Source organism: Canis lupus, chromosome 17 (genome assembly GCF_011100685.1).
Source record: "Canis lupus familiaris isolate Mischka breed German Shepherd chromosome 17, alternate assembly UU_Cfam_GSD_1.0, whole genome shotgun sequence".
Lineage (NCBI taxonomy): Eukaryota > Metazoa > Chordata > Mammalia > Carnivora > Canidae > Canis > Canis lupus.
In genome coordinates, this window is record NC_049238.1 from 39,354,311 (window position 1) to 39,379,693 (window position 25,383).

Consider the following 25,383-nt stretch of genomic DNA (forward strand, 5'->3'; position numbering starts at 1 on the left):
CTTGTGGAAAGTTTTTTTTTCTTTTTTCTTTTTTTCTTAAGATTTTATTTATTTATTCATGAGAGACAGAGAGAGAGTGAGAGAGAGAGAGAGAGAGGCAGAGACACAGGCAGAGGGAGAAGCAGGCTCCATGCAGGGAGCCCGACGTGGGACTCGATCCTGGGTCTCCAGCATCAGGCCCTGGGCTGAAGGCTGCACTAAACCACTGAGCCACCCGGGCTGCCCAAAAGTTTTTGTTTTTTTTTAAACAAAGTTTAAGAGTCTTCTGACTCTACTTAGCTAGAAAATTCAAATCACAGAATACCCTAATTCTCAAAGTATACTGACCAAAGGCATTAATTGTGATGTCATTTTGCTATGATATTAAGTGGAATAGGATAGCTAACATTTATCTGGGTTTTTGATTGAGAGATGGTCTTTCTGATCCTAAGTGGGATTTGGGAAATCCAGAATTATAAGTAGGTCCTTAGTAAGTTGCTTTAATCAGCATTCTTTCCTACAATTTATGATTATTGCACTGAAAGCAATTTAGCCATTAAGGTAATTTTCTAGTCATAGAAAAATCTGGGTGGAGAGAGGAGAAGGCACTGAATAGATCACATAACTTGTAATTGTGTTCTTTAAGGGAAGAAAACAGAAGGAAAACTTTTTATCTGCCCCCAAAGACTGTGGGATGAGGCAAATGCGTAATACTGGTTTGGGTTTTCCCTCCAGCAAAATAAGACCTTGTCTTTGGAATAAGATGCAGAGTATAATTTTTTATTAATGTTCTTAGCTCAAAGCCTTTGTAAGGGGCTATGTGCACCATCTGACCTTGCCTAGTCTATTCAGCCCGTCTATAATAATTGTCTCTGAGTTTATATAGAGCTTATTGCCACAGTATGTACACTATTTGACAAGCATCCTTTTTATCCTTTGAATTAGTACGTGTGGTTAAATTCCTGGCACTTCTCCATGGCTGCATTTGTGAGTTCCTTTAGCCTTAGTTATGAAACCTGCCATAATATTGGATAGTATTTAACAAGTAACCAATTGATAACAATCTTTAGATCCAGGGCACAGATTTTCTCCAGTTCTCATAAACACCAAAAAGTTTGCAAACACTGCTTCTTAGAATATGTCAGTGGGCATAGCTATTTTTACATTGGTGTGCCTTGTGTTGCCATAAACACAGACCTCCAAATAAGTTACAGGAGACTAGGGCTTAGAAAGTCTGTGAAAAGTTTTAAATTAGATGAATGCACTGGGGTTTACATAAAATCCCTTGCTTGGGCATCTGATAGACAACCGCCCTTATTAGAGGACCCGCCATGAACATGTGCAGCGTTGTGAAGAGACACTCGTAAGTGGGCATTCTTCTCTTATATGGTCATGCACATTAGGACACCCTCAACCCTCTCGAGGTTCCTCTGCCCGAACTCCCACCCTTTAGAGAGTGGACTCTAAGTCACTAATACTCAGGGCTTTATAATACTGCCCCTGAAAGATAATTTCTGACCATCCTCCTGCCTCTAGTCTGTATGATAACCCTTCTGTTTTTTTCCTCCATGATATTTAAAACTCTTTGTGATAATGTATTCATCCAGTCATTTGTTGGCTGTCTAGTTCTTCCTCACCATAAAGAATCAATGTCTGTTGGGTGCACTAGAGTAGACTGGAGGGCTAACCCAGTGCCTGGGCATATAGTATTCTCTCAATAAATATTTATTGACTGGATGACTAGTTTAGAGGAGAAATAGACCAGAAATGTGTGAAAAAATACTAAAGCATAAAACCAAAATATAAAAGCAAGAATGTAACAAACTGTAGCCAGACCGAATTTATGTGAAGATGCCAAAAATATGCTGGAGTAACTAGAACCAGATGAGATTATGGAGAGGAGGTGTAGGGAACTGGATAAGTTTGGAGCTGTCTTGATCTAGAACAGTGGGCAAATGGTAAAGGTGGAAGCCAGCCAGGAAGCCTAGGTCATGTGCTTTAGGAGGCAGTTTGCTCTCCAGCTGGGAGGCCCAAGCACAGGCCTAGTGAAACCGGGGCAGGACAATACAGGGGTATAAGGGAGGGCTCTTGCTAGTATGTGGCTTCCAAGCAGATGATTAGGAATTAGAATGTGTTTTCATATTTGCCTTCTTTCTTACCTCATTTGGTTTGTAGGATGGCCAACCACTGGCGGGGTTGATCCAAGATCACATGGTTTCGGGTGCGAACATGACCATTCGAGGTTGCTTTTTCACTCGGGAGCAGTATATGGAGCTGCTATACCGAGGGCTCACAGACAAAGTGGGGCGCGTGAAGCTCTTTCCTCCTGCCATCCTGAAGCCCTTTCCACTGTGGACAGGAAAACAGGTAATTGGGAGAAGAAGAAAAAGGAAACAGACCACTTGTGTAAAAGATTTCACCCCCAGTAGAGTCCAGGCCAGACATAGAGAAATGGCAGATCAGATGATCTGGAACTGAACCCACAGAATTGCTGAGATATGCCTGTGTGATCTATAAGACTTTCTCTTTGGTGGGGTTCCTGGGTCTGGGGGGTTTTACAGGAATGTCTACTAAGAGTGGACTGCACAGTGTCTGTCCTCAATGTCCTCATAATGCAAATGTGGTGGGTTTAGGCAGTGATACCCATGATGTTGATGGTGGAAGTAGTATTTTTGTTGGTAGGGGGCAAGTGCTTTACATCTGTTATTTTACTTAATCCTCACAACCAACCTGCAGAGACCATTATTATTATCACCATTTAGCAGACAAGGATACTGAGGCTTTAGAGAACTTAAATGACATGCCCAAAAGTCTATAGGAGACAGATTTGGAATTCAAACCCAAGATTCTTAACCCCTAAGACATCATGCTATGCTTCCTGTCAAAGTAATGAAATAATGATGTAGGTGTTGATCAAATAATGAGGGTTCAGTAGAGTGTGTGTTTCTGCTGTTGCCTGGGTCTCCAGGTTCAGCCTTGAGGCCCAACTCCTAATCAGCTGTGTGACCTTGGCTCTGTGGGCCTCCTTTCTTCATCTAAAATACAAAGGATTCAGGGTGATGATCTCTAAGGTCTCTTCCCACTCAGTAGTTGTTGAAGCCTGAGCACCTGTGACCTGACTGATTTTTAGTTGTTAAACCAACCTTGCATTCTGGAATAACCCTTGTTGTAAGATATTACCCTGTCTATATATTTTTTAATTCAGTTTACTCAAGTTTTGTGTAGAATATTTTTGTGTTTGCGTTTGTGAGGAATACAAGCAAACCTCATTTTATTGCACTTTGCTTTATTATACTTTGCAAATACTGTGTTTTTTACTCATTGAAGGTTTGTGGCTACCCTGTGTTCAGGCAGTTTTGTATGTTTATGTTCATTTTTCATTGCATTTATTGGTGCCATTTTTCCAGTAGCATTTGCTTTCTTCATGTCTCTGTCACATTTTGGTGATTCTCACAAAATTTCAAACTATTTCTTTACTATATTTGTTATGGTGATCCGTGATTAGTGATTACAACTCAAAGCTCAGGTGATGGTTAGCATATTTAGCAATAAAGTAATTCAATTTAGTTAACATATAGTGTATTACTAGTTTCAGAGGTAGAGTTTAGTGATTCATCAGTTGCATATAACACCCAGTGCTCATTATGTCCCGTGCCCTCCTTAATGTCCATCACTCAGTTACCCCATCCCCCCATGCGCCTCCCCTCCAGCAACCCTGTTTGTTTCGTATGGTTAAGAGTCTTTTATGGTTTCTCTCCCTCTCTGTTTTTATCTTATTTTATTTTTCTTTTCCTTCCCCTATGTTCATCTGTCTTGTTTCTTAACTTCCACATATGAGTGAAGCAATAAAGTATTTTTTAATTAAGGTATATATATAGGGTTTTTAGATGTAATACTAGTTAGTGTGCACTTCATAAACTACAGTACAGTGTAAACATAACTTCTGTATGTGCTGGGAAACTAGAAATTCATTTGACTCACTTTTTGTTACAGTTGCTTTATTGTGGTGGTCTGGAACTTGACCCACAGTATCTCTAAGATATGCTTGCGTTGATCTGTAGTTTTCTTCTCTTGTAATATCTTTGCCTGGTTTTGGTATTGGGGTAATGCAGACTTCATAGAATGAGTTGGGAAATACTTCCTCTTCTTTGGTTTTCTGTAAGTTTGTGTATATTGGTACTATTTCTTTTTTTCTTAAATGTATGGTCAAATTAGCCAAAGAATCCATTTGGAACTGAACTTTTCTTCATAGAAAGATTCTTTAATTAAAATTTCTATTTTTCTAACACATCTATAGGGCTCTCGAGGTTGTCTGTTTCTTCTTGAATGAGCCTCAGTACTTTGTTTTTAAAGGAATTTGTCCCATCTCATAAGTCATTGAATTTATGGGCATAAAATAATTCATAATATTCTTTTACTGTTCTGTTCTATCTATAGACTCTATAGGTGTGTCAACTCTGTCATTTCTGATATTGGTGATTTGTGTCTTTTTTTTTTTTTTTAATTTCTATACTCAAACTCATGACCCTGAGATCAAGAGTCTCATGCTTTACTGACTAAGCCAACCAGGCTCCTTGATTTGTGTCTTTTTTGTGTGTGTCTTGATCAGTTTGCTTAGAGATTTATTAGTTTTGCTGTCCATCAGGTTCATTGACTTTCTCTATTTTTCTTGTTTTCTATCATTGATTTCACTTTGATCTTAATTTTTCTCATTTTCTGTTTACTTTGGATTTGATTTGCTCTTCTTTGTCTTGTCATTTAAGGTTGAAGCTGGAATCATTGATATGAGACCGTTTTTTCCCCTTTTTTCAATGTAGGCATTTCATAAATTTTCTCCCTAAATTCTGCTTAAGTAACATCATATAAGTTACTATGTTGTATTTTCATTTTCATTCGTTTCAAACTCTTTCTAATTTTCCTTTTGATTTCTTTTTGACCCATGAGTTCATTAAAAGTTCATTATTTAATTTCTATATATTTAGAGATTTTCCAGATATCTTTCTTGAGGATTTCTAACCGAATTCCATTGAGAGAATATACATTGAGTGACTAGACTCCTTTTAAATTTATTGACATTTGTTTATGAGATTATTTTACAGTGATGTATGTTGGTAAATATTGTGTATGCTCGTAAATATATAATCAGATGTTTTTAAATGGGATGCTCTAAAAATGTCAGGTTTAGTTAATAAATGGTTCAAGTCTACTCTATCTTTGTTTGATCATCGTCCTTCATTGCCTGGTGTTCATTGTCTTAAAAACCATTGTTTCATGTTCATGTCTGCTCTTATTTTTTGTGAAAGAGTCATCCAGTCATTATTGCTCTATCCTAGCCAGAAATGGAAGTCAGTTTAACAAAATAGATGGGGATTTTGCCATTTAGGATTAAAATCTAGAAGTGGTTTAGTTCAAGGAGTGATGAGTATTATCTATAAAAGCCAGACAGTAAATATTTTAGGCTTTGCAGGTCATATAGTCTCTGTTGCAACTACTCAGCTTTGCCATTGTAACATGAAAGCAGCCATGCTTAGACAACACATAATGAGCATGACTGTGATCTGATTAACTTTATTTATAAAAGCAGGTAGTAAGCCAGGTTAGGCCTATAGGCTACATTTTGCTGACCCCTGATTTAGTTGGCTGTATGTATTTGTCTGCTTTATTATTTCTATTTCTGTTATTTTTATTATTCTATTTAGATGTCTTTATTTTGTAAGCCATCTGAAGTTATCTTAGAAGTGAATGATTATGTTTTAAGTAATTAAGTGTCCACAATTTATTAGAATTTTGTTTAAATGTAAACAGTATGCTCAAAATAGAACTAAGTAGTAGACAAAGAACATATATCTAGAGCCATAAATATCTTGATTCCTTTCAGTCTGGGAATCCAGCCAAAGGAAACCATATGAAATGTAGAAAAAGCTACTTAAAAAAAAAACAGTCTATTACACCATGGTTTATAGTGGTGGAAAATTAGAAAAACCTAGATACTTAACATTGGCACTAAGTAAATTGTGGAACATCCATTTGTGAAGATGCTGTGTAGCTGTTTAAAATAGTGATTTTTAAAAGACCATGTAGTGAGAGGTCTGGGAAATGTTCTGACCTAATGTTGAAAGCAGAAATAGACTACAGCATTCTATGTGTGATCACAGTGGTAGTGATGTTAAGCATCTCTGTGAGAAAAAGTATGGCATGAAAAAGATCAGAATGATAGAATAACTTGGTTTCTGTTAGAAAGAATTTCTTTTTCATTTTGTAATGTTTCTGGGTTAAGACTACTACTATTAATTAAAACTAGAAAATAGGCCCAGATTTTACTTGTGTCACAGTCATTTTTCAGTATTTCTTATGAGATTACCACAGGCTGTTATTTCTTTGCAAGCAGGTGTAAAAGAGAAGAGGGACTGTCCTGCACAAGAATCTGTTAGTGGCTCAGTCTGGATTCTGCAGAGAAAAGCCACATTTAGAATCAGGAGATAAGGAGCTTAGCTTGGGCAGTTTATTTATACTGCCCTGGAAAATGAAGTCTTAGGCTCCTTCTCCAGGGCATTTCATGCAGCCTCTTGAGTGCTTTTCTTTCCCTTTAAGAATCTGAGGTCTCAGCATTTGTTCAAAGAGCATATAAAGAAAAAGGATTTTCCTGTCATTGCACGTCTCAAGTGTACAGCTCAATGAATGTTCACAAAGTGAGTACACTTTTGTGTCACCCAGATCAGAAAGTAGAATCTTACCAGCACTCTCAGAAGACCCCTCCCCAAAGGTAGCCCCTAACCTGACTTCTAACACTGTCTCTTTTTTTGAACTTCATATAAATGGACTCCTTTGGTAAATCATATCTCTGTGTAAGTTACTCGTGGTATCACATTATAGCAGGAGTTCATTCGTTTTCATTGCTGTGTAGTATTCCATTATGTAACCATACCGTCATATATTTATCCTTTTTCTCTTGAATGACGTGGCTTGTCTTCATTTGGCTTTTACAAATGGGGCTACGATCATCATTCTTATATATATCTTGTTGAAAATTTTTGTGGATTTTGGTGGCTAGATGCCAAGGAATCAAATTGCTGAATCATAAGGTCTATGTTTAACATTAATAGCTTTATTAATAGACATTTTTCCAAAGTGCTTATAGCACTTTACAGTTCTACCAGTAGGGCTTAAAAATCTAGTTACTTCTTGGGATGCCTGAGTGGCTCAGCAATTGAGTATCTGTCTTTGGCTCAGGGCATGCCCTGAGCCCGGAGTCCAAGGATCAAGTCCCACATAGGGCTCCCCGCAGGGAGCCTGCTTCTCTCCCTCTGCCTGTGTCTCTGCGTCTCTCTTTCTGTGTCTCTCATGGATAAATGAATAAATAATCTTTAAAAAAAAGAAAAGAAATCTAGTTACTTTTTATGCTCAGTGGAACTTGATATTATTGTACCATGTGTTTGTTTCTATTAGTTTAATTTTAGCTATTCAGATGGATGTGTAGTAGCACCTTATTATGGTTTTAATTTGCATTTTCTTAATAACAAGTGAGGTTGAGTACCTCTTCATATGCTTATTGGCCCTTAGAACATCATTTGTGAAGGGCTTGTTCAAGTCTTTTGCTTGTTTTCTATTCCACACCATTTTCTTATGAATAGGTAAGAGGTTTTTTTTTACATATTTTCTTGTGTTGGTCCATTGCCAAATTTTTGCCTTTTTACCTAGTGCTGTTTTCTTTCTTTCTTTTTTTTTTTTTAAGATTTAATTTAATATTCAGGAGAGACACAGAGAGAGAGGCAGAGACACAGGCAGAGGGAGAAGCAGGCTCCATGCAGGGAGCCTGATGTGGGACTTGATCCCAGGTCTCCAGGATCATGCCCTGGGCCAAAGGCAGGCACTAAACCGCTGAGCCACCCAGGGATCCCCCTAGTGCTGTTTTCTAGTGATCAGAGCTATTTTATTAATGTAATTCACCAAATTTGCCTTTCATAGCTAGTCCAATATAAGTATGCCTGTCTTGAGGGCACAAAGTTATTCCCCTGTGTTATTGTCTAGTAGCTTTACCGTTTTACTTTCACACTTAGGTCTACTTGTCTGCCTGGAATTGATATTTGTGGGTGTGTATGACATGAGGTAGAGGATTCCTTTTTGTCCCATATGGCCCCAGGTGCCCCAGGGATATACATTTCAAAACTTTTTTTTTTTTTTTTTTTCAAAACTTTTCTTTTTAAGGAATCCTTTTAACTTTTTAAAACATGTTTGGGGTGTCTGGGTGGCTCAGTCACTTAAGCATCTGCTTTTGGCTCAGGTCATGATCCTGGTGTCCTGGGATAGAATCCTGCCTCTGGCTCCCTGCTCAGCAGAGTCTGCTTCTTCCTCTGCCGGTGCCCCTGCTCCTGATCAGGCTCTCTCTCTCTCACATAAATAAAATATTTTTAAAAAATAAAAGATTTTTAAAGTTCAGTACAGTCTTAGTATTAAAAAAATTCATTTATAATTTTTATAAATACTGCTACCCTTCACAGTCTAAGAGAACATTGCAGATGGTCTTTTCTCCCTAGCATAATAAGTTTATGACCAGAAAGTAAATTAAACACTTCTAGAATGTTATTTCAGGAAGAAGCTTAAAATCATCTTGTCTGACTCCCATGTTTTTCTTATTGATGTAATTCATATTTAACATTAAATTTATCATCTTTTTAAAGGGTATAAATCAGTGATTTTTCTTATGTCTGCTGTGTTGTACAACAATCACCACTAGCTAATTCCAGAACATTTCCATCATCACTGAACGAAACCTTGTACCTATTATCATTGGTCCCAATTCCTTCCTCCTTCATTCCCTGACAGTCCCTTTCTGTCTCTGTGAATTTATCTATTTTGGACATTTCTTGTAAGCGATATCATACAAAATGTAGCCTTTTGTGACTGACTTAGTATAATACTTTCAAAATACATTCATGTTGTAGCATGAATAGTACTTCATTCTTTTTTATGGCTAGGTGATATCCCAGCATATAGAAATACATCATTTTGTTTGTTAGTTAATAAATGGACAATTTAGGTTGTTCCCCTCTTTATTATTATAAATAAAGCTGCAGTGTATATTCATGTACCAGTTTTTGTGTGGATATGTACTTCAGTTCTCTTGGCAATATAGCTAAGAGTAGACTTGCTGGGTCATATCTTAATGCTATTTTTTAACGTTTTGAGGAACTACCAAACTGTTTTCCAAAACAGCTGTTACCATTTTACATTTGTACCAGCATGAGCATTCTAATTACTTCACATCCATACCAATGCTTGCTTCTTGCTTACTTGCTTGTTATCTTACTGGGTATGAAGTGGTATCTCATTGTGGTTTTGATTTGCATTTACCTAATGACTAATGATATTGAGCATCTTTTCATGTGCTTACTGGCCATTAATCATACCTTCTTTGGAGAAGTGTTATTCAGGCCTTTGTCCGTACGGTTTAACTGGACTGCTCGTCTTCTTATTGTTGAGTTCTAGGAGTTCTCTATATATCTTAGCTATTAGATCTGTATTACATATTTATTTTTGCAGATATTTTCTCCCATTCTGTGGGTTGTCTTTTCACTTTCTTGCGTCCTTTGACACTAAAATTTTAATTTTGAAAAATTTATCTTTTTCTTTTGTTGCTTTTGCTTTTGGTGTCATATCTAAGAAACTGTTGCCTAATCCAAGATCACACAGATTTATAGCTATTTTGCCACCTAAGAGTTGACAGGGTTGTAACCATTACATTTAGATCTTTGATTCACTTTGAGTCCATTTTTGTATATGGTATGAAGTGGGAGTTCATCTTCATCTTTTTGCACATGGATATTCAGTTGGCACCATTTATTGAACATTCTTAGCACTCTTGTCAAAATCAATGAACTATATATGTAAGGGTTTATTTAAGGACTCTTCCATTGATCAGTATGTCTAATATATCTATCATTATGCCATTATTGTGTCCTAATAACTGTAACTTTGTTGTTTTAAAGTCTGGAAGTATGAGTCTAATAGCTTTGTTCTTCTTTTTGAAGATTGTTTTGGCTTAGTCAGAGTCTTGCATTTCCTTGTGAATTTTAGAATCAGCTTATTCATTTATATAGAATTGACAGTTGGAATTTCGATAGGGATTTCGTTGAACCTGTAGATCGATTTGGGGACTGCTGCCATCTTAACAATATTAAGTCTTCTGATCCATGATATCTTTCTATTTATTTAGATTTTCTTTAATTTCTTTCAACATTGTGTTAGACTTTAAGCATTATGACTTTTACACTTATTTGATTATATTTATTCCTGAATATTTTATTTTTGATGCTTTTATAAATGGAATTATTTTGTTAATTTCATTTTCAAATTGTCATTGTTAATGTATAGATTTAGTCAATTTTTTCTATTGACCTTGTATTGTTCAGCTTTGCTTAAAGTCATTTACTAGCTCTTAATAATTTTTTTGTGGATTCTAGGGTTTTACATATAAATGATCATGTCATCTACAAATAGAGGTAGTTTTACTTCTCTCCAGTCTGGATGCCTTTTATTTCTTTTCTTGCCCAATTGCCCTGGTCAATACTTCTAGTACATTGTTGAATAGAAATGGGAAGAGCACGCATCTTTTGTTTTGTTCCTGATCTTAGGCAAAAAGTGTCTATGTCTAGTCTTAGACCATTGAGTGTGTGTGTGTGTGTATGTAAGATTTATTTATTTTGAGAGAGAGAGGGAGGGAGCATGCATGGGATGGGGGAGGGGAAGATGCAGAGGGAGAGAGAATCTCAAGCAGACTCCCCACTGAACATGGAGTCTGACACAGGGTTTGATCCCACAACCGTGAGATCATGAGCCAAAATCAAGAGTCAGCTGCTTAACCAACTGAGCCACCCAGGCACCCCAACCATTGAGTGTATCAGCTGTGAGTTTTTCATAGGTGCCTCCCCTTTATGAGGTTGATGCCATTCCCTTCTATTGCTCTTCTGCTGAGTGTTTTTTCATGAAAGGGTATTGTTGGAGTTTTTCAAATGCTTTTCTTTTTCTGCCCTTTTGATTTTATAGATGAGCTGGTAGGTCATATTTCCTTGTCCTCAGAAGGTTGGATCTGTGTGCTATAACCTTGCACACAGACTTCCTCTTCTGACTCTGCCCAGCCAGGCAGTCCACACTGTGGTGGTTTAGTTGAGGTGTAGCTTGTGATCAGCACTGTAGGGAAACCTCACGCTCCTGCCTTTACTTCCTTACCCTTGCCTGGCAGTGCTAGTAGCCTTCTGGAGAGAGTGAGTCATGACCCTTTGGGTCATCTTTTGTTGAGATAGAGTGTTGTCTGCTTTCTTTAAAGATGCTACTGCCAGTTGTCCTCCTGCTTCTGGTATGCATGCATGAAAGACAACTGCCTTTGTAAGTGTTCTGACCCCATTGTGTGCATATAAAGATACTACTTCTTGGGGCCTGGTACAGCTGTACAAAGAGCTGTTTATTAATGCCTGCTGATGGCTCCCAGCCCCTCCTTAATGGTCATGCCTGTGGACTGGCCCATTTGCACCTTGCCTGCTACATCTTTGGGAATGCATGCTTTTGCCCCCTCTAGAGTCATGGTTCTACACAGGACAGTCCCCTTTGGGAATGAAGGTTCTACCAAAAACAGACTGATTGATACATGACTCTTCCCAGCACCAGGCCCATTGTAAGCACTCAATATAGCATTGCTGAACGAACAAGTGGATTTTATCTATTCTACAAATGAGTAGTGCTAAGCTGAAGAGCAGTCATTTTGCCCCACAGTATATTACCAGTCAGTCAGTGGCAGACCAGACACTGGAACAGCCTCTCATCCCTGAAGTTTCTCAGTGAGGTTTCTCAGGCCTCCTCTGTGAAGCTCTTCAGTGGAAGAACCCTCAATTGTTAGTCTTTGTAGCCTTTCCTTCCTTGGTGCTCCCCGGAAAGTCAAAGCTATTCTGTGGGGTGATGTTACTGACTGTATATAATAATTGACTTTTACTTTGATGCAGCCTGAAAATGAGAGAAGAATGTTCTTCAACCTTTGCCTTGGTCCTGGAACTGACATCGTGTTAGGGCTGACCTCTGATAGGAGGGCAGCACCACAACCCCTACCACTGGGGTGGTTCACCCACTGTCATGGCTTTCACTTTTTTAACACATACTCAAATCTTTCATTACTATGCCCCCACAGCAGTTTATTTTTTAATTCTCCTTCATTTGGTCTATTCAGGGACTTAATTTTTCAGGTCTAGAAGACTGTTCACCCTAAGAACTATTTTAGGAGGGGCACCTGGATGGCTCAGTCAGTTAAGCATCTGCCTTCAGCTCAGGTCATGATCCCAGAGTCTTGGGATCGAGCCCCGAGTCAGGCTCCCTGCTCCTCAGGGAGCCTACTTCTCCCTCTCCCTCTCCCTCTGCTCCTCCCCCACCCTTGTGAGTGCTGTGTGTGTGTGCACGCATGCGCACACAAGTGTGTACTCTCAAAAAAAGCAGGGGGAGGGTATTTTAGGAAATAATCCCAGTAAAGTTCTTAATGGTATATGTTTGTTTCTGTTCCTAAGCCCTCTCCTAAGCCATGTAAGTGGAAAACAGATCAGCTTATCCTACAAAGGTGGAAATGCCTGTTTTTCTTGCTTCATCTACAGATCATCAGAATGGAGTGGTCTGGCTTTTCAGGATGGACAGGGACAGGAGATCCTAAAAGGGAATTTCTCAACTTTTCTCCCCACAATCAGCATTATCTTTTTTTTTTCCAGGTTGTGTCAACACTGCTTATAAACATAATCCCAGAGGACCACATCCCACTGAGCTTATCTGGAAAAGCGAAGATCAGTGGCAAAGCCTGGGTGCAGGAGTCTCCTCGGCCCGTCCCCGGCTTTAACCCTGACTCTATGTGCGAGTCCCAGGTGTGGTTGCCTAGATGTGCAGGTCGGAGTCATTTCATCCCAGGTTTAGACACATCGATTTAAAACAGACAGAGAAAGGGAGGCAGATACATAGAATCAGGTGTTGTGGTTCATAAGACAGGGAGGTGTGCCCAAGTTGGTGTCACTTTTCATTTTAGAAAGACTCAGAGTTGATTGGTAGCATTGACCCTCAGTGTAAATCTCACAACCCATAGGGGAGCAGGAGGCCTCTGGATTCAATTCTGCAAAACTTGGAAATCCGGAACGTACTGTTATCCCTTGAGACCCCTGCATGGCTCGAAATCATGGAGCTGCTGTGAGGTTCTAGGCCTTGGGGATTAGGCCTAGGGTAGTCAAACCTGGGCACAGCACCCTTGCAAGTGAGCAAGGCAGTGGCCCCACACTAAAGATTTCCAAGGCCTTAAGTCCCCAGCTCACAAGTGCTTTGTCACAGCATCTAGCAACATTCCATTTAGAACTGAAGCTGATGCTTTTCTTTCTCTTTATAGATTATATGCTTAATGTGTGCTACATTATGCGGCTAGCAGTCCTTGCTTTAATTAGCTTCTGATGCTTTAACCCAACTTTAGAAAATACGAACGCCTTAAAAGATGTTAGAAAGGTTATGTTGTTCTTGCTTCTAGGGTCAAGGGAGGGAGCGTGTAGGCCAAGGTTGTGGTTACAGAGTTTATACTCTAGATGTTCTCATTTCTAGTCATAAGGTCCTTGTAAAGGGTACTTGACCTCAAGTTGGTAGGAGGGGGTTGTGTAGGAGGACACGTAAACACACCGAAATGTCTCTGTGTGTGTGTGTGTGGTATAGTCCCTAGAAAAAAATAATTTAAAAATATTGGTCTCTATGTCCTCATCTCCTTTATTTAGGAAAAAAATATATTCCATTTATACCCTACATCTTTCTTTTTTGTTGTTTTATGCGTTATAAGTTTTTACTAAATTCTAGTTAGTATAGTGTAATATTAGTTTCCAGAGTAGAATTTAGTGATTCATCACTCCCTGCAACTTTCCATCAAGGACTTGAGGCAGGTTACAGTGGAGGAACCTACACAGTAAGGTTAATAAAACACAGAGAAAGGAGGGGGTAGCTCACACACACTGGAGGTGTCCCCTCCATTCAGCATTGGTGACTGTCCTCTCCACAGGTGATCATCAGAGAAGGGGAACTACTCTGTGGTGTGCTGGACAAAGCGCACTATGGGAGCTCTGCCTATGGCCTGGTCCACTGCTGCTATGAGATCTATGGCGGGGAGACCAGCGGCAAGGTTCTTACCTGCCTGGCACGCCTCTTCACCGCCTACCTACAACTCTATAGAGGTTTCACCTTGGGTGAGTGCTGGGCAAGTGGCCCTGGGGCCCCCTTTCTCCTAGCCAGCACACTCATTGGGATGTCTCCCTCACTCTACTAGCAGCTTCCTGGGGAATGGCCAGACTTCTTGTATACCTCTTTCCTCTCTTGGCTGCCAGCAACACATCACAGACCTGGTCCTTCTCCATGTTCTCCACCCCTCCCCCACAGCCAGCATTTCTTCACGCATTTTGGTCCCCACCCCCTTCCCCACCACAGCCTCTATGGTTTTCTGTCCCTGAGCCTGATTTTTCACACTCAAGCCTACCTCCATCCTCTCCTATAAGTGTGCTTCCGAAATTCCTTGAGCGGTCTGTGCTCCACAAAGGGCCTTCCCTATCATCAGAACTGGCCATACTTCCCCCAGGTCAGAAACACAATGTTGGAGCAGACCTGTTGGGGTGACCTAATGTAGGAAGAGGAACTACCTTGTTTCCTCCCTGGAAATGAACACACACCATTTTAGCAAGGTGGCCTTGATAGAGATTACAAGTGTACTGTTACTTCCTGAGCCCTTCTGCAGTGTTCCTATGAGGAGCAAGTGACATGCTTCATGTTGAACATGAGCCACTGTGTGTGTTGGAATTGTCTAGTTCATGGTACCCTTAGTACCTTGAACCTTAGTGGTGGAAGTAAGACTCTGCTTTGCAGGCTTGCTTGTGCGCAGACATGGTCAGAATCTCATCATTGGGATTCTAGCTGAAGGCCTGCCTCAGCTTGAGCTTGTTCACTTGCCTGCAGTGGGGCCTATGTAGTTATAGGATAGATATCAATTGTGGAAAAGTAAAAATAAATACAAACATGATAGTAATTGAAAGTCACCCAGTATTCAATCATCAGAAATGATGACTAATACTGATTTGATGTATGTCTTTCTAGACTTGCCAGTATAAATGCATTCAGAAAACAGTGAGATCCTACACTACACAGTTTGGTAATCTTTTCATTCCCATTATGGAATGTATTTATAAATCTCCTAAAATAAGCCTACAGCCTCAGGTCTAGGGCCACAGTTTATTCCAGTTGTGTAGTTGTACCACAGTTTATTTAACCAGTTGCTATAATTAAACATTTAGGCAGTTTCCTGGTCTACACTTTATTGCCAGGAAGAGGGCCCTGGAACAAACATTTTTAAAAATGAAAAGTAAGGACGCCTGGGTGGCTCAGTCTGTTAAGTGTCTGTTTTCGGCCCAGGTCATGATCCCAGGGTCCTAGGATCGAGTCCCACATTGGGCTCCTTGCTCAGTGAGGAGCCTGCTTCTCCCTCTGCCTGCCACTCCCTGTGTGTGTTCTCTGTCTCTGACAAATAAATAAAATATTAAAAGAAAGAAAAGAAGAGGAAGATGCCACACCCTGATCACAGTGGAGGACCACACCCAACAAACCGAGCCATGCCTACAGCTCTCCTTGCACATGCCCCTGAGTGCAAAGGCCTTCTAGAAACCACAAGACTGAGAAAGGGAGCTGGGCCAAGCTGGGCACAACTCTGGGGGAAGGGCGGGTTAGAGAAGTCACCTCTGCTCCAGCCTTTACAGCCAGGAGTCAGTGGAGGGACAGCAAGGTGGCCTGGAGCCAACCCCTTAGAAGGACGTACTTTCGTGATCACGGCTTCCTCACAGAGGGACTCTTTCTTTCCCTTCCTGCTCATACATGTTCTTTAGAGCCTTTTAAGCTTCAAAGATGTGGCACTGGGAATTCCAGATATTTTAGCTCAGCTTCTGCACAGTGCAGCCATTGATTTTTTTTTTTTTTTCCTCTTATTCGGATCTTGGCTGAGGGTTTTCTGAGTCCAATAGCACTCACACATAAAGACGGGAAATAGTTGATTGAAGGATGAAGTAGAAAGATGTCCTGCCCAAGGTGAGGAATTCCTCAAACTTCTGGAGCCAGAGGACAGGTTTAACTGCAGTGACAGGCTCAAGTGTGTGCCTGCATACACATACAACTATGTAGGGTAGGCCTTGTGATGTGTGATTTCTGGGAATCAAAACCAGGATGTTCTTTCCCTCTCTGTCCTCCTTCTCAGTTTTTCATCTGAAACCTCATCTTCATCCCTAGCCCATTCATCCAGTGCTTGTTTATTGAGTGGAGGCAGTATAGCTAGTGGCTAAAAGCACAGGTGTGTAACTTGGTCCTGGGTGTACTTTTTACCTATATAACATCTGGCAGGTAGATCAAGTTTGAGCCTTAGTTTGACCATGTGTAAAATGGGGATTAGAATGCTTGCCCTGTGGGAAGCATTTAAGAGATGGTGACAAGCTCTCCATATTGATGTTTGTATCCTCATTGCTGTTCTGGTGCTTCCTGTGTTTGTGGCACTGGGCGCCATGCCCTGACCTCTCACAGTGAGAGGTCAGGCCCAGTCCCACACAAGCTTGTCTGTCTTACCTCATAGGTGTGGAAGACATTCTGGTTAAGCGGAAGGCGGATATGAAGAGACACCTGGTCATTGAAGAGTCCACCCACTGTGGGCCGCGGGTGAGGAGGGTCTGGGAGGCTACAGCCTGCTGCAGAGGGTCAGGTCTCCCATGGGATGAAACTCACACCCTCCTTCCTTGGCTGCTGCCTCCAACATGTTCCTTATCCCATCGTAGGCTGTCAGGGCTGCGTTAAACCTGCCAGAAGCCGCATCATGTGATGAGGTCCGAGGGAAATGGCAGGATGCCCATTTGGGCAAAGACCAGAGGGATTTTAACATGATTGATCTGAAGTTCAAGGAGGAAGTGAACCATTACAGCAATGAGATTAACAAGGTTAGTCCAGCAATGTGTGCACTTATCACCACCATTTTAAATGCTGGTTTTTTAAAAAATTACATTTTGCTTCTCAATTGGGGCCCTGTGGAACCATTTGGCTGTTTAACAGCTAACTAGGTGAGATGTGAGGTAGGATGTGTGGAATTCATCATTTGGAAGAGCCAAGAGCTTCATTCTCTTACCCAATTACTGCTGAAAGGGAATGCTTTGCACTTTTTTTTTTTTTTTTTTTTTTTTTAATGTATATGTGTTGGGGTGACTGCATCAAAGGGGAGTGAAGAATCCCCCAAGGCCACTGTGGGATGGAGAGCAATATGGAGGACCAAAAACACTGCTGCTTGCTATACAACAGAGCCAGGGGTGAAGGTGGGGGCTCTAATCCTCACTCTGCTGTGTACTTGCTGTGTGACTTTGGGCAAGTGATAGAACCAGTCTATGCCTTGGTTTCCTCACCTAGAGGTAGGGATATAAGGAGCACCTACCTCACAGAGTTGCTGAGAGGATTAAGGAGCTAATCTACAGCACCCTCTTGGCATGGTGGAAGCACTCTGAAAGTTCCCCAAAGTCCCTGTCTGCTTTTCTGCTAGTTCTTGTACAACTCAGAAAAGAGGGAAGTCCCCGGACAGGACAGCATTATAGACTGGGCTCTCCACCTTCTTGTCCTAGAGCTGGGGCTTCCAGTCCTACAGCTTGAAGGAGCCAGCCTGGCCCTTACCCTGCCTCCTGGGCCTTGAGTCCCAGCCTGAGAAGGAGAGGAGGAGCCAAAGTGAGTGCTCAACAAAAGTCAGTGTTTGCTGGATGTCTTCTTAAATGGATCTCGGCATCCCTTAGACTGCCAAGAATGCAGACCTCTTATTGGTACAAGTGTTGTCCTTGAGAGGTTTTCTTCAGAGGAGCCTTCCAGGTACCTCTCGGAGAACCAGGAGGCTCAGTTTCCAGGTTTGAATGAGAATGCTGGGGCATTGTTTCAGAAGCATCTCGGGATTGCTTCTTGTCCCTCCAGCTCCTCTTTTCCATCCGCATCCCCCTCCACCTCTCCTGTGTTGGTCATGGATTCTGCAGCCCTAAGCAGAGGCTTAAATAAACTGGGAGCCCCTCCTGGCATCTCAGGTTCCACGTAGAGGGCTTTGCTCCTGTCTGCTGGCTCTGGAGCCAAGGCCAGGCTCCCACATGGTGCTAGGGCAGCATATTGGTAAATGTGAATGTGACAGTGGACATTGGTCCTCACTGTTAGGTGTGCAGGAACCAAGGCTGTCTGCTGGGCAGATTCATAAGGGTATCACCTCAGATTTTCTTTTTAACCAGCTCTTTTTTAGAATCACAATCTGGATATGCAGGCCCCTCTGGATCTCCCTTTCTGTTCTCATTTGCCAGTGATAAGAGCCTCAGGCTTCTTGGCAGAGGGTGTCAGAAGAGTGCGGGCCATCATTTGTTAGACTTCTCTCTAAGAGTTCTAGCAAAAAGATCCTAGCCAAATGAGACCTCTTACTTTGAGTGGGATATGGCACTCATCTCTGGATAAATAGTCTAAGTTCATTGCTTCCGTATCCTGGGTTTACCTTGTGATTTGGGATTACCTTGGGATTTCAAAAGAGAGTGAAGTCACTGACTTGATGTGTTTATTTAATCTGCAGGCATGCATGCCATTTGGCCTGCACAGACAGTTCCCAGACAACAACTTGCAGATGATGGTGCAGTCTGGAGCCAAAGGTTCAACTGTGAACACCATGCAGGTGTGAGCAAAGGCGGGCCGGCTGGTTTGCCAGAAGGGTGGGGTGATGGCAGGAGGCAATTTGCAGATTTTTTTCAGTTTTAAAAGGATCATGTTCCATATAAAATGTAACAAGCACTAAAAAACAGAAAGCATATGGAAATCAGTACAGGAGGTAACCACTGCTAACACATTAATATTATAAACAAACACAGGCATAAGTGCATGTGTGTGTATAATCAGGCTTAGCTGAGATCCTGTCATGGCCTGCTTTTTTTCATTTATCATTATAAGCATTGTCTTAGAGGACCTCTGATTGAAGGCCTATTACCTCTTTGGGTGGCTGCAGTGCTCTTGCAGGATGTTCACAAATGTTAACATTTCTTCTTAAAGTCCTGAGGACCTTGGCAAGTGCAGAGCACTATAGAGTGGGCTTCTGAGGCCAAAGGCCATCAGGAAGCCCTCTTGACTGAAGTGAAATCCAGACATACTGCTCTCCCCTCACCTGCATGAATAGTAAGAGGTGCTTTTATTCTCTTTTGGCCTTAGAATTTAAGGATCACAATAAATTACTTCTTCTCTTCAGGTAATTGCAGGCCTCAATTTCTCCATTAGGGCCTTTTGGTCCCTTCCAGGTATAATGTGATGATTCTGAAACATGGCTTCTTTTACCAACATAGCCCATTTACAAGTGACCCCAAATGTATGAAATTTTGATAAGTCAGCAAAAGGAAAACACAGCTCTTTCCTTGAAACACAAGCTCCTCTAATTTATTTGAAAATCTAGGTTGGCCTTTTAAAACCAGTTTTCATACAACTTTTCTTCCATAGCAGGCTTTCCCTCTGCTAGGACAAAGCTTTAACACATGTGTGGATCTTGAGTTTCCTTTGGGTTTCTTTTCCTCCAGATTTCATGCCTGCTAGGCCAAATTGAATTGGAAGGTCGGAGACCCCCCCTGATGGCGTCTGGCAAATCACTGCCCTGCTTTGAGCCTTATGAGTTCACCCCAAGGGCTGGTGGTTTCGTCACTGGCAGATTCCTCACTGGCATCAAGCCTCCTGTATGTATTTGGTTTTTGCTCTTGGCTCTTCTCATTGCTAGGCTCAGTGGTAGGAGGCCCATGACCTGTACCAACAACTTTGAACTTTGAGCAAGGACAATCAAGTACTAAATACTGAGCTCTTTATTGCTTACTCACTAGACCCTGTGGCCCATGAGGACCCTGTTGTGTTCACAAGAGCTTTTACAGGGCCTGGCACATAGTGACCTCAGCATTTGCTGAGAAGTGAAAAGATAAATAAGACCAATCCCAGCTCCACCTTTTCTTGCCCTATGCCCTCTCTAAACCATTTCTCACCTACTTTGAAGGCAGCTAGAGAAGAGGATGCCCCTCCCCCGGGGTACCCTCCATTGACAAAAGGAACATCACAGAGATTGATTTCATGAATCCCCACTAAAAGCACCTCCCATGGCTCCTTCACAGTGGGAGACTTGAGTAGCTGTAGCAAAGGTCTAGTTCTTCCTTGGTCAACCACAGACTTCTCCCCTAAGAAAAAGGCTTTCTCTTCATATTTGTCAGAAATGGCTTTGTGAATGTTAGTACCTTTTGTTCCTTGGTTAGTGCATCTCTGCAAGATCAGACAACTAAGACCAGGTTGTGATCAGGATCGACCCTTTGTTTCAAGGCCACTGACTGCTCCAAGGGGTCTTGAGACCCACATGGATGGGCTCTCCAGTGATCCCCCATGGCCTCTGGCAAAGGATGGAGGAGAGATGTTAGAGACCAGAACTTTTTAAACTCTGATTATGACCCCCTAGGAATCATGAAATCACTGTAATAGATAGGGACTGGCATTTCTTTTAGTAATAGAACAGAGTGATGAAAAAAGCATCTGAGTAAGGGATGGGATAGTTTCATAAAGTTCTTCTGTGAGTTTTTTGTCTTCTGTGCATGTGTGTGTGTCTATACATTTGCTGACTACTGTTGCAAGTGTGTTTCTTAGTATATATGAATTAAAATGTTTAGAAAACAATGTGTGCCTCTGGTGACACTGTTGGGGGCAGAATTCAGGGATGTGGGCTGAATGGAAGAGTAATGAGGCCCCAGCACTGTTTCCATTTGGAAAGTGGGATGTAGGGCATGGGGTAAAATGTTGCGGGTGGAACGCATGAGTGCTGGTAGGGTGCTCCTGGCTCTTGTACACAGGATCCACTTGCCCCTCTGGTCTCAGGCAAGGAAAGTCAAAGGTAACCCTGGGGGAGGATGAAGTCACTGGGCCATTGGGCCTGTCAGAGCCAAGGACCTTAGGAGATCAGACATGGCTGCTGGCAGGGTTAGCCTGTGCCACCCTTCAGGAAGCACCCTGTCCTCACTGCCGCCTCTGGGTCTCGGCCCCATCTCTCCCACAGGAGTTCTTCTTTCACTGCATGGCAGGGCGAGAGGGTCTAGTGGACACTGCTGTGAAGACCAGCCGCTCCGGCTATCTCCAAAGGTAAAAAGCACCTTCTCTGTCACCTCTGTCCTCTTTTATGCTGTCATTGACAGTTCACTTACAGTCCCTTTGGATGAAAAAACTTTTAAAAAACTGCCATGAGTGGCCTGAAACAGAAAATAGCAGATATTCTTCCCCTTCTAACAGATTGATAGAGCATGAGCTCAGAAGTTTCTGTGGAGAGCCCCTGTGTTCTGCAAACGTACCACTCCCTTCCCACCCCTGCCTCCCTGGGGTGGAGTTATGAATCCAGGGAAAGGCCTTGAGCAGTGAGGAGCTCATCTGCCTTGGGAAGGCTCAGCATCTGGGACAGTGCAGAGAGGATGCCAGGCCCAGACCTGCTGGTTTTCTGTCCTTGCTGAGAGGAAAGGGAAGAAGTAGCCCCTCTAACTGGCCTGTTTGGGCAAGGGGGAGGGGAATGAAGCTTAAACCTGAACAAGGCCTGACACCCAGAGTGGCCGGTAGGACAGGATCCCAGTGCCCCGGCCTCCCCTCCCTTGGAATGCAGCATCGAGAAGCTCTGCCTTGGGGGGTTTGGGTCATGCATGGATCTCTTTTTTTTTTTTTTTTAAGATTTTATTTATTTGTTCATGAGAGACAGAGAGAGGCAGAGACATAGGCAAAAGGAGAAGCATGCTCCATGCAGGGAGCCCGATGCGGGACTCGATCCCGGGACTCCAGGATCATGCCCTCAGCCAAAGGCAGGTGCTCAACTGCTGAGCCACCCAGGCATCCTGCGGGTCGTGGTTCTTCATGAGCCCAGAGAACGTGTGCTGATAGAAGTGGTGGTAGGAAATGGAGAAGATGACAAAAAGAAATACCCATGCCTTTCAGGCCTGCTTTTAAGTCCCGTTCTCTGGGAACTTGGATAACTTCTGCCCAGGGAGGCAGAGCTCTTTGAGGCAGCCAGCCAAAAGGCAGGAAGCAGCAGTCCCAGCTGCTGGGGCTGGACATGAGAGCAAGGGCCAAGCAGTGGCAACTAGGCTTTCGTTCACATGTCTGCAGCTTCCTCCTCCCAAAGAAGCACCAGGAAGTGCAGCTGCTGGCCCCAAGCTGCTGTAGCTTGGAGCCTGGGGCTTTGGAGCTTTGCTTGGCTGCCTGCAGAACAGCAGTCCCCCTTTCCACTATCCACTGCCCTGGTCTCTGTACAGATGTATCATCAAGCACTTGGAGGGGCTGGTCGTCCAGTATGATTTGACAGTCCGCGACAGCGATGGCAGCGTGGTACAGTTTCTGTACGGGGAGGACGGCCTGGACATCCCGAAGACGCAGTTCCTGCAGCCCAAGCAGTTCCCCTTCCTCGCCAGCAACTATAAGGTAGTACGCCTAGCCCTGGTGCCTGGGGGGGAGTGGGGCCCGGAGCTGCGCCATGGGCCTCGCACCCTGAGCTTTGCCATGCAGGAAGAGAGCTGTTGAAAAGCCAAGTGGGAAAGGTTAGAAAGCACCATCCAGTGCTTTGACACACTTGACATTTCCACAACCGGTATGGGGACTTTGATTGCACAAGACATCAGAAAGGCCCATGTGCCTCCAGAACAACAGCTGCCATCTGGGTCATTTGTCACATGCCGGGCCCTAAGCTAAGGTGCATCATGGACACTACTTCTGTCCTCACCACAACCTTGAGGAAGTGGGTGTTCTTCTGTCCATCTTACAGCTGAGGGGAGCAGTAGCGTATCATGAATAGCTGGTGTATGGCAGAGCTTGTGTCTACACCCAGGCCTATCTGAAACAGACTGGTGGTGTTCATACCACCATACCTTACTGCCTCAGAAATGCCTGTCACCATTGACTGAGCAGTCAGCACGTTTTGCACTCCGATACCAAAGCCATCATGATCTGCCCATGGCCACATAGCAGATGGCAGAGTTGAAGATTGCACTCCAGTGCTGACTCCTTTGCATCCTTGCACCTGTCCCAGAGCTTTGACGTCACTTCCTCTCCTCCTCTCTCCCTAGAAGCCCCACTGGGTTCTGCAGGGGTGCTGAATGTGCTGGTCTCCCCTGTTATCCCTACAGCTCCTGAAACCCCTAGCTCCCAAATCCAGGATACACAGCGAGGGCCCTGGTCAGCAGTGTGTGCCCAGCCCCTCTGAGAGGCGTTATGAGGGGCCCATACCGACCATCTTGGTCCTGGGAGGTTGTGTGACATGGCTTTTGTGTCATGCCCTCATCTCTTGGGTCTTGTGTGTGTGTGGTTTGTTTGTTTAGGTGATAATGAAATCGAAGTATCTTCATGAAGTTTTATCCAGAGCAGATCCCCAAAAAGCTCTCCGTCACTTCAGAGCCATCAAAAAATGGCAAAGCAAGCATTCCAATGCCCTGCAGAGAAAAGGTGCCTTCTTGAATTATTCACAGAAAATTCAGGCAGCTGTGAAAGCCTTGAATCTTGAGGATGGGAACCAGAATGGCCGCAGCCTTGGGACGCACCAGGTGACTTGAGGGGTGGCTGTGTCCCCAGTGCCTGGAGCATAGAAGTCTCAGTCAGGGTTGGGAGGAAACACGTTAGTTTCCTAACAGTGGGTGTGATTGTATAATCTGGCTTTATTCACTGTTAGGAAACAAATGGAAACAGATTCCTCAAATGAAAATTTAAGGAGCGGACTACTTTACAAGGGTGTGGGCAGGGTTTGGGGAAACTGAATAGGGATGGTAACTTGTCCTTACAACGGCAGGTGGACAGGAACAGGGAGAGCAGCCACCAGAAGTGGAGAGACTGGCTGTGGGCAGTAGGGAGGCTTCTTAGAGAGGGTGGTGGATAAATGCCCAGATTCACTCTCTCCCATCTCCCCCTCTGCTGCTGAGCCCTCCCATTCAGGAAACACAGCTGGCAGCAAGGAGGCGCAGGGGAAGCACTTTGAAGCAGTTAGTGTGGGATAGCTTTGGGCATCAAGTATGTGAAAGCCTGGATGAGGGGCAGGCAGGTCCTGGTTGGCCTAGGGAGGTCCTGGCTTTGCCTTTTATGCTAGCATTATTAATGACAGCTCCCCATTCAACTCTAAAAGAATTCCAGTGTGGATAGTAACTTTTGTGGTCACCCCACCTATGTTAGAATGTGCCAGAATGAGGAGCTTAGAGAGTCGTGGTCAGGAAGTACTTGCTGCAATGGATTCTGTTCACCCCGTCCTGAAGGTTGAGGTGGATTTCTTGTTGTGGTCTGGTTCGTTCTCCTTCCGTACTCTGATTTGGAGCCAGTGCCTGTGGTCTTCCATATCCTGCTGGATGTCCCCAGGAAGACAAGCCCCTTCCTGGTTTCCTCCCATGTGGCTGAGGCCTGTACTTCCTTTCAGATCTTGAAGATGTGGGGTGAGTTAGATGAGCAGAGTCGAAGGAAATACCAGAAGAAGGCAGCTCCCTGTCCTGACCCCAGTCTGGCTGTCTGGCGCCCAGACATCTATTTTGCATCGGTGTCAGAAACATTTGAAAAAAAGGTGGATGACTACAGTCTCGAGTGGGCAGCTCAAGCAGAGAAGAGTTACAAGAAATCAGAGCTTTCTCTTGACAGGTAATGACACTGACTTGTTACAGGACATGCACAGAGGGAGGATCTGCCTCTCGGGCCCTTCCTCACCCACTCCAGAAGGGAGGGCAGCCTCCTGGGTTTGAGCCTCCAGCAGGAGGGAGGGAAGTAAAACAAAAGACACCTTGCAGGCCCAGAGGGCTCTAGGACAGGCAAGAACAGGAGTGAACTCCCTGCCTAGGCCAAGACGGAAAACAATGCTCTGCTGGATGGGAACTGCAGAAATGACCTCTCTCAAGTTTGGCGTGACAGCCATGGCTAAGTGAGAAGTAGGGAATCTGCTCACTATTCAGTAGCTTCTAGCTCTGACCCAGGGCAAATCATTCATGGCCCTGTAATACCATGGCTCAGCCACTCAGGAAGGGTTGAATCTAACTTCCCTGGTGTTCTTCGAGCTTTGGATTCTGAAATCTTAGGAATGAAGGACCACGTGTAGTCCTCAGCTTGGACCTGTGACTTGCTCATCAATAAATAGGGAAATCCTGTAATCTGGGTAGATGGGAAGCCAGGCATGTACCAGCACCGAGCCACATTGGATTAAAACATCAAAAGTGTCTCCAAGGAATGGCTATTGTGGGGTTTGTATTGGAGCAGTCCCCTAGTCATGGGATCCTTTGCACTCAGCTCACTGAGCCTGGCCTACAGAGCTGGAAGACCTCAAAAGTATGGACT

The 25,383-nt window shown here is 43.3% G+C and overlaps 1 protein-coding gene across 2 annotated transcripts in view; it reads left to right on the forward strand.

Moving 5' to 3' along the window:
• POLR1A (RNA polymerase I subunit A) overlaps positions 1-25,383 on the forward strand; it is an 81,595-nt gene that overhangs the window by 41,003 nt on the left and 15,209 nt on the right. For both annotated transcript variants that reach the window (XM_038561535.1, XM_038561534.1), the window contains exons 14-24: positions 2,155-2,346; positions 12,720-12,869; positions 14,030-14,213; positions 16,628-16,710; positions 16,827-16,985; positions 18,623-18,721; positions 19,608-19,760; positions 21,110-21,192; positions 22,344-22,509; positions 23,403-23,624; positions 24,482-24,696. In XM_038561535.1, coding sequence (XP_038417463.1) covers positions 2,155-2,346; positions 12,720-12,869; positions 14,030-14,213; positions 16,628-16,710; positions 16,827-16,985; positions 18,623-18,721; positions 19,608-19,760; positions 21,110-21,192; positions 22,344-22,509; positions 23,403-23,624; positions 24,482-24,696 — 1,706 coding nt within the window. The remainder of the gene's footprint in view (positions 1-2,154; positions 2,347-12,719; positions 12,870-14,029; positions 14,214-16,627; positions 16,711-16,826; positions 16,986-18,622; positions 18,722-19,607; positions 19,761-21,109; positions 21,193-22,343; positions 22,510-23,402; positions 23,625-24,481; positions 24,697-25,383) is intronic.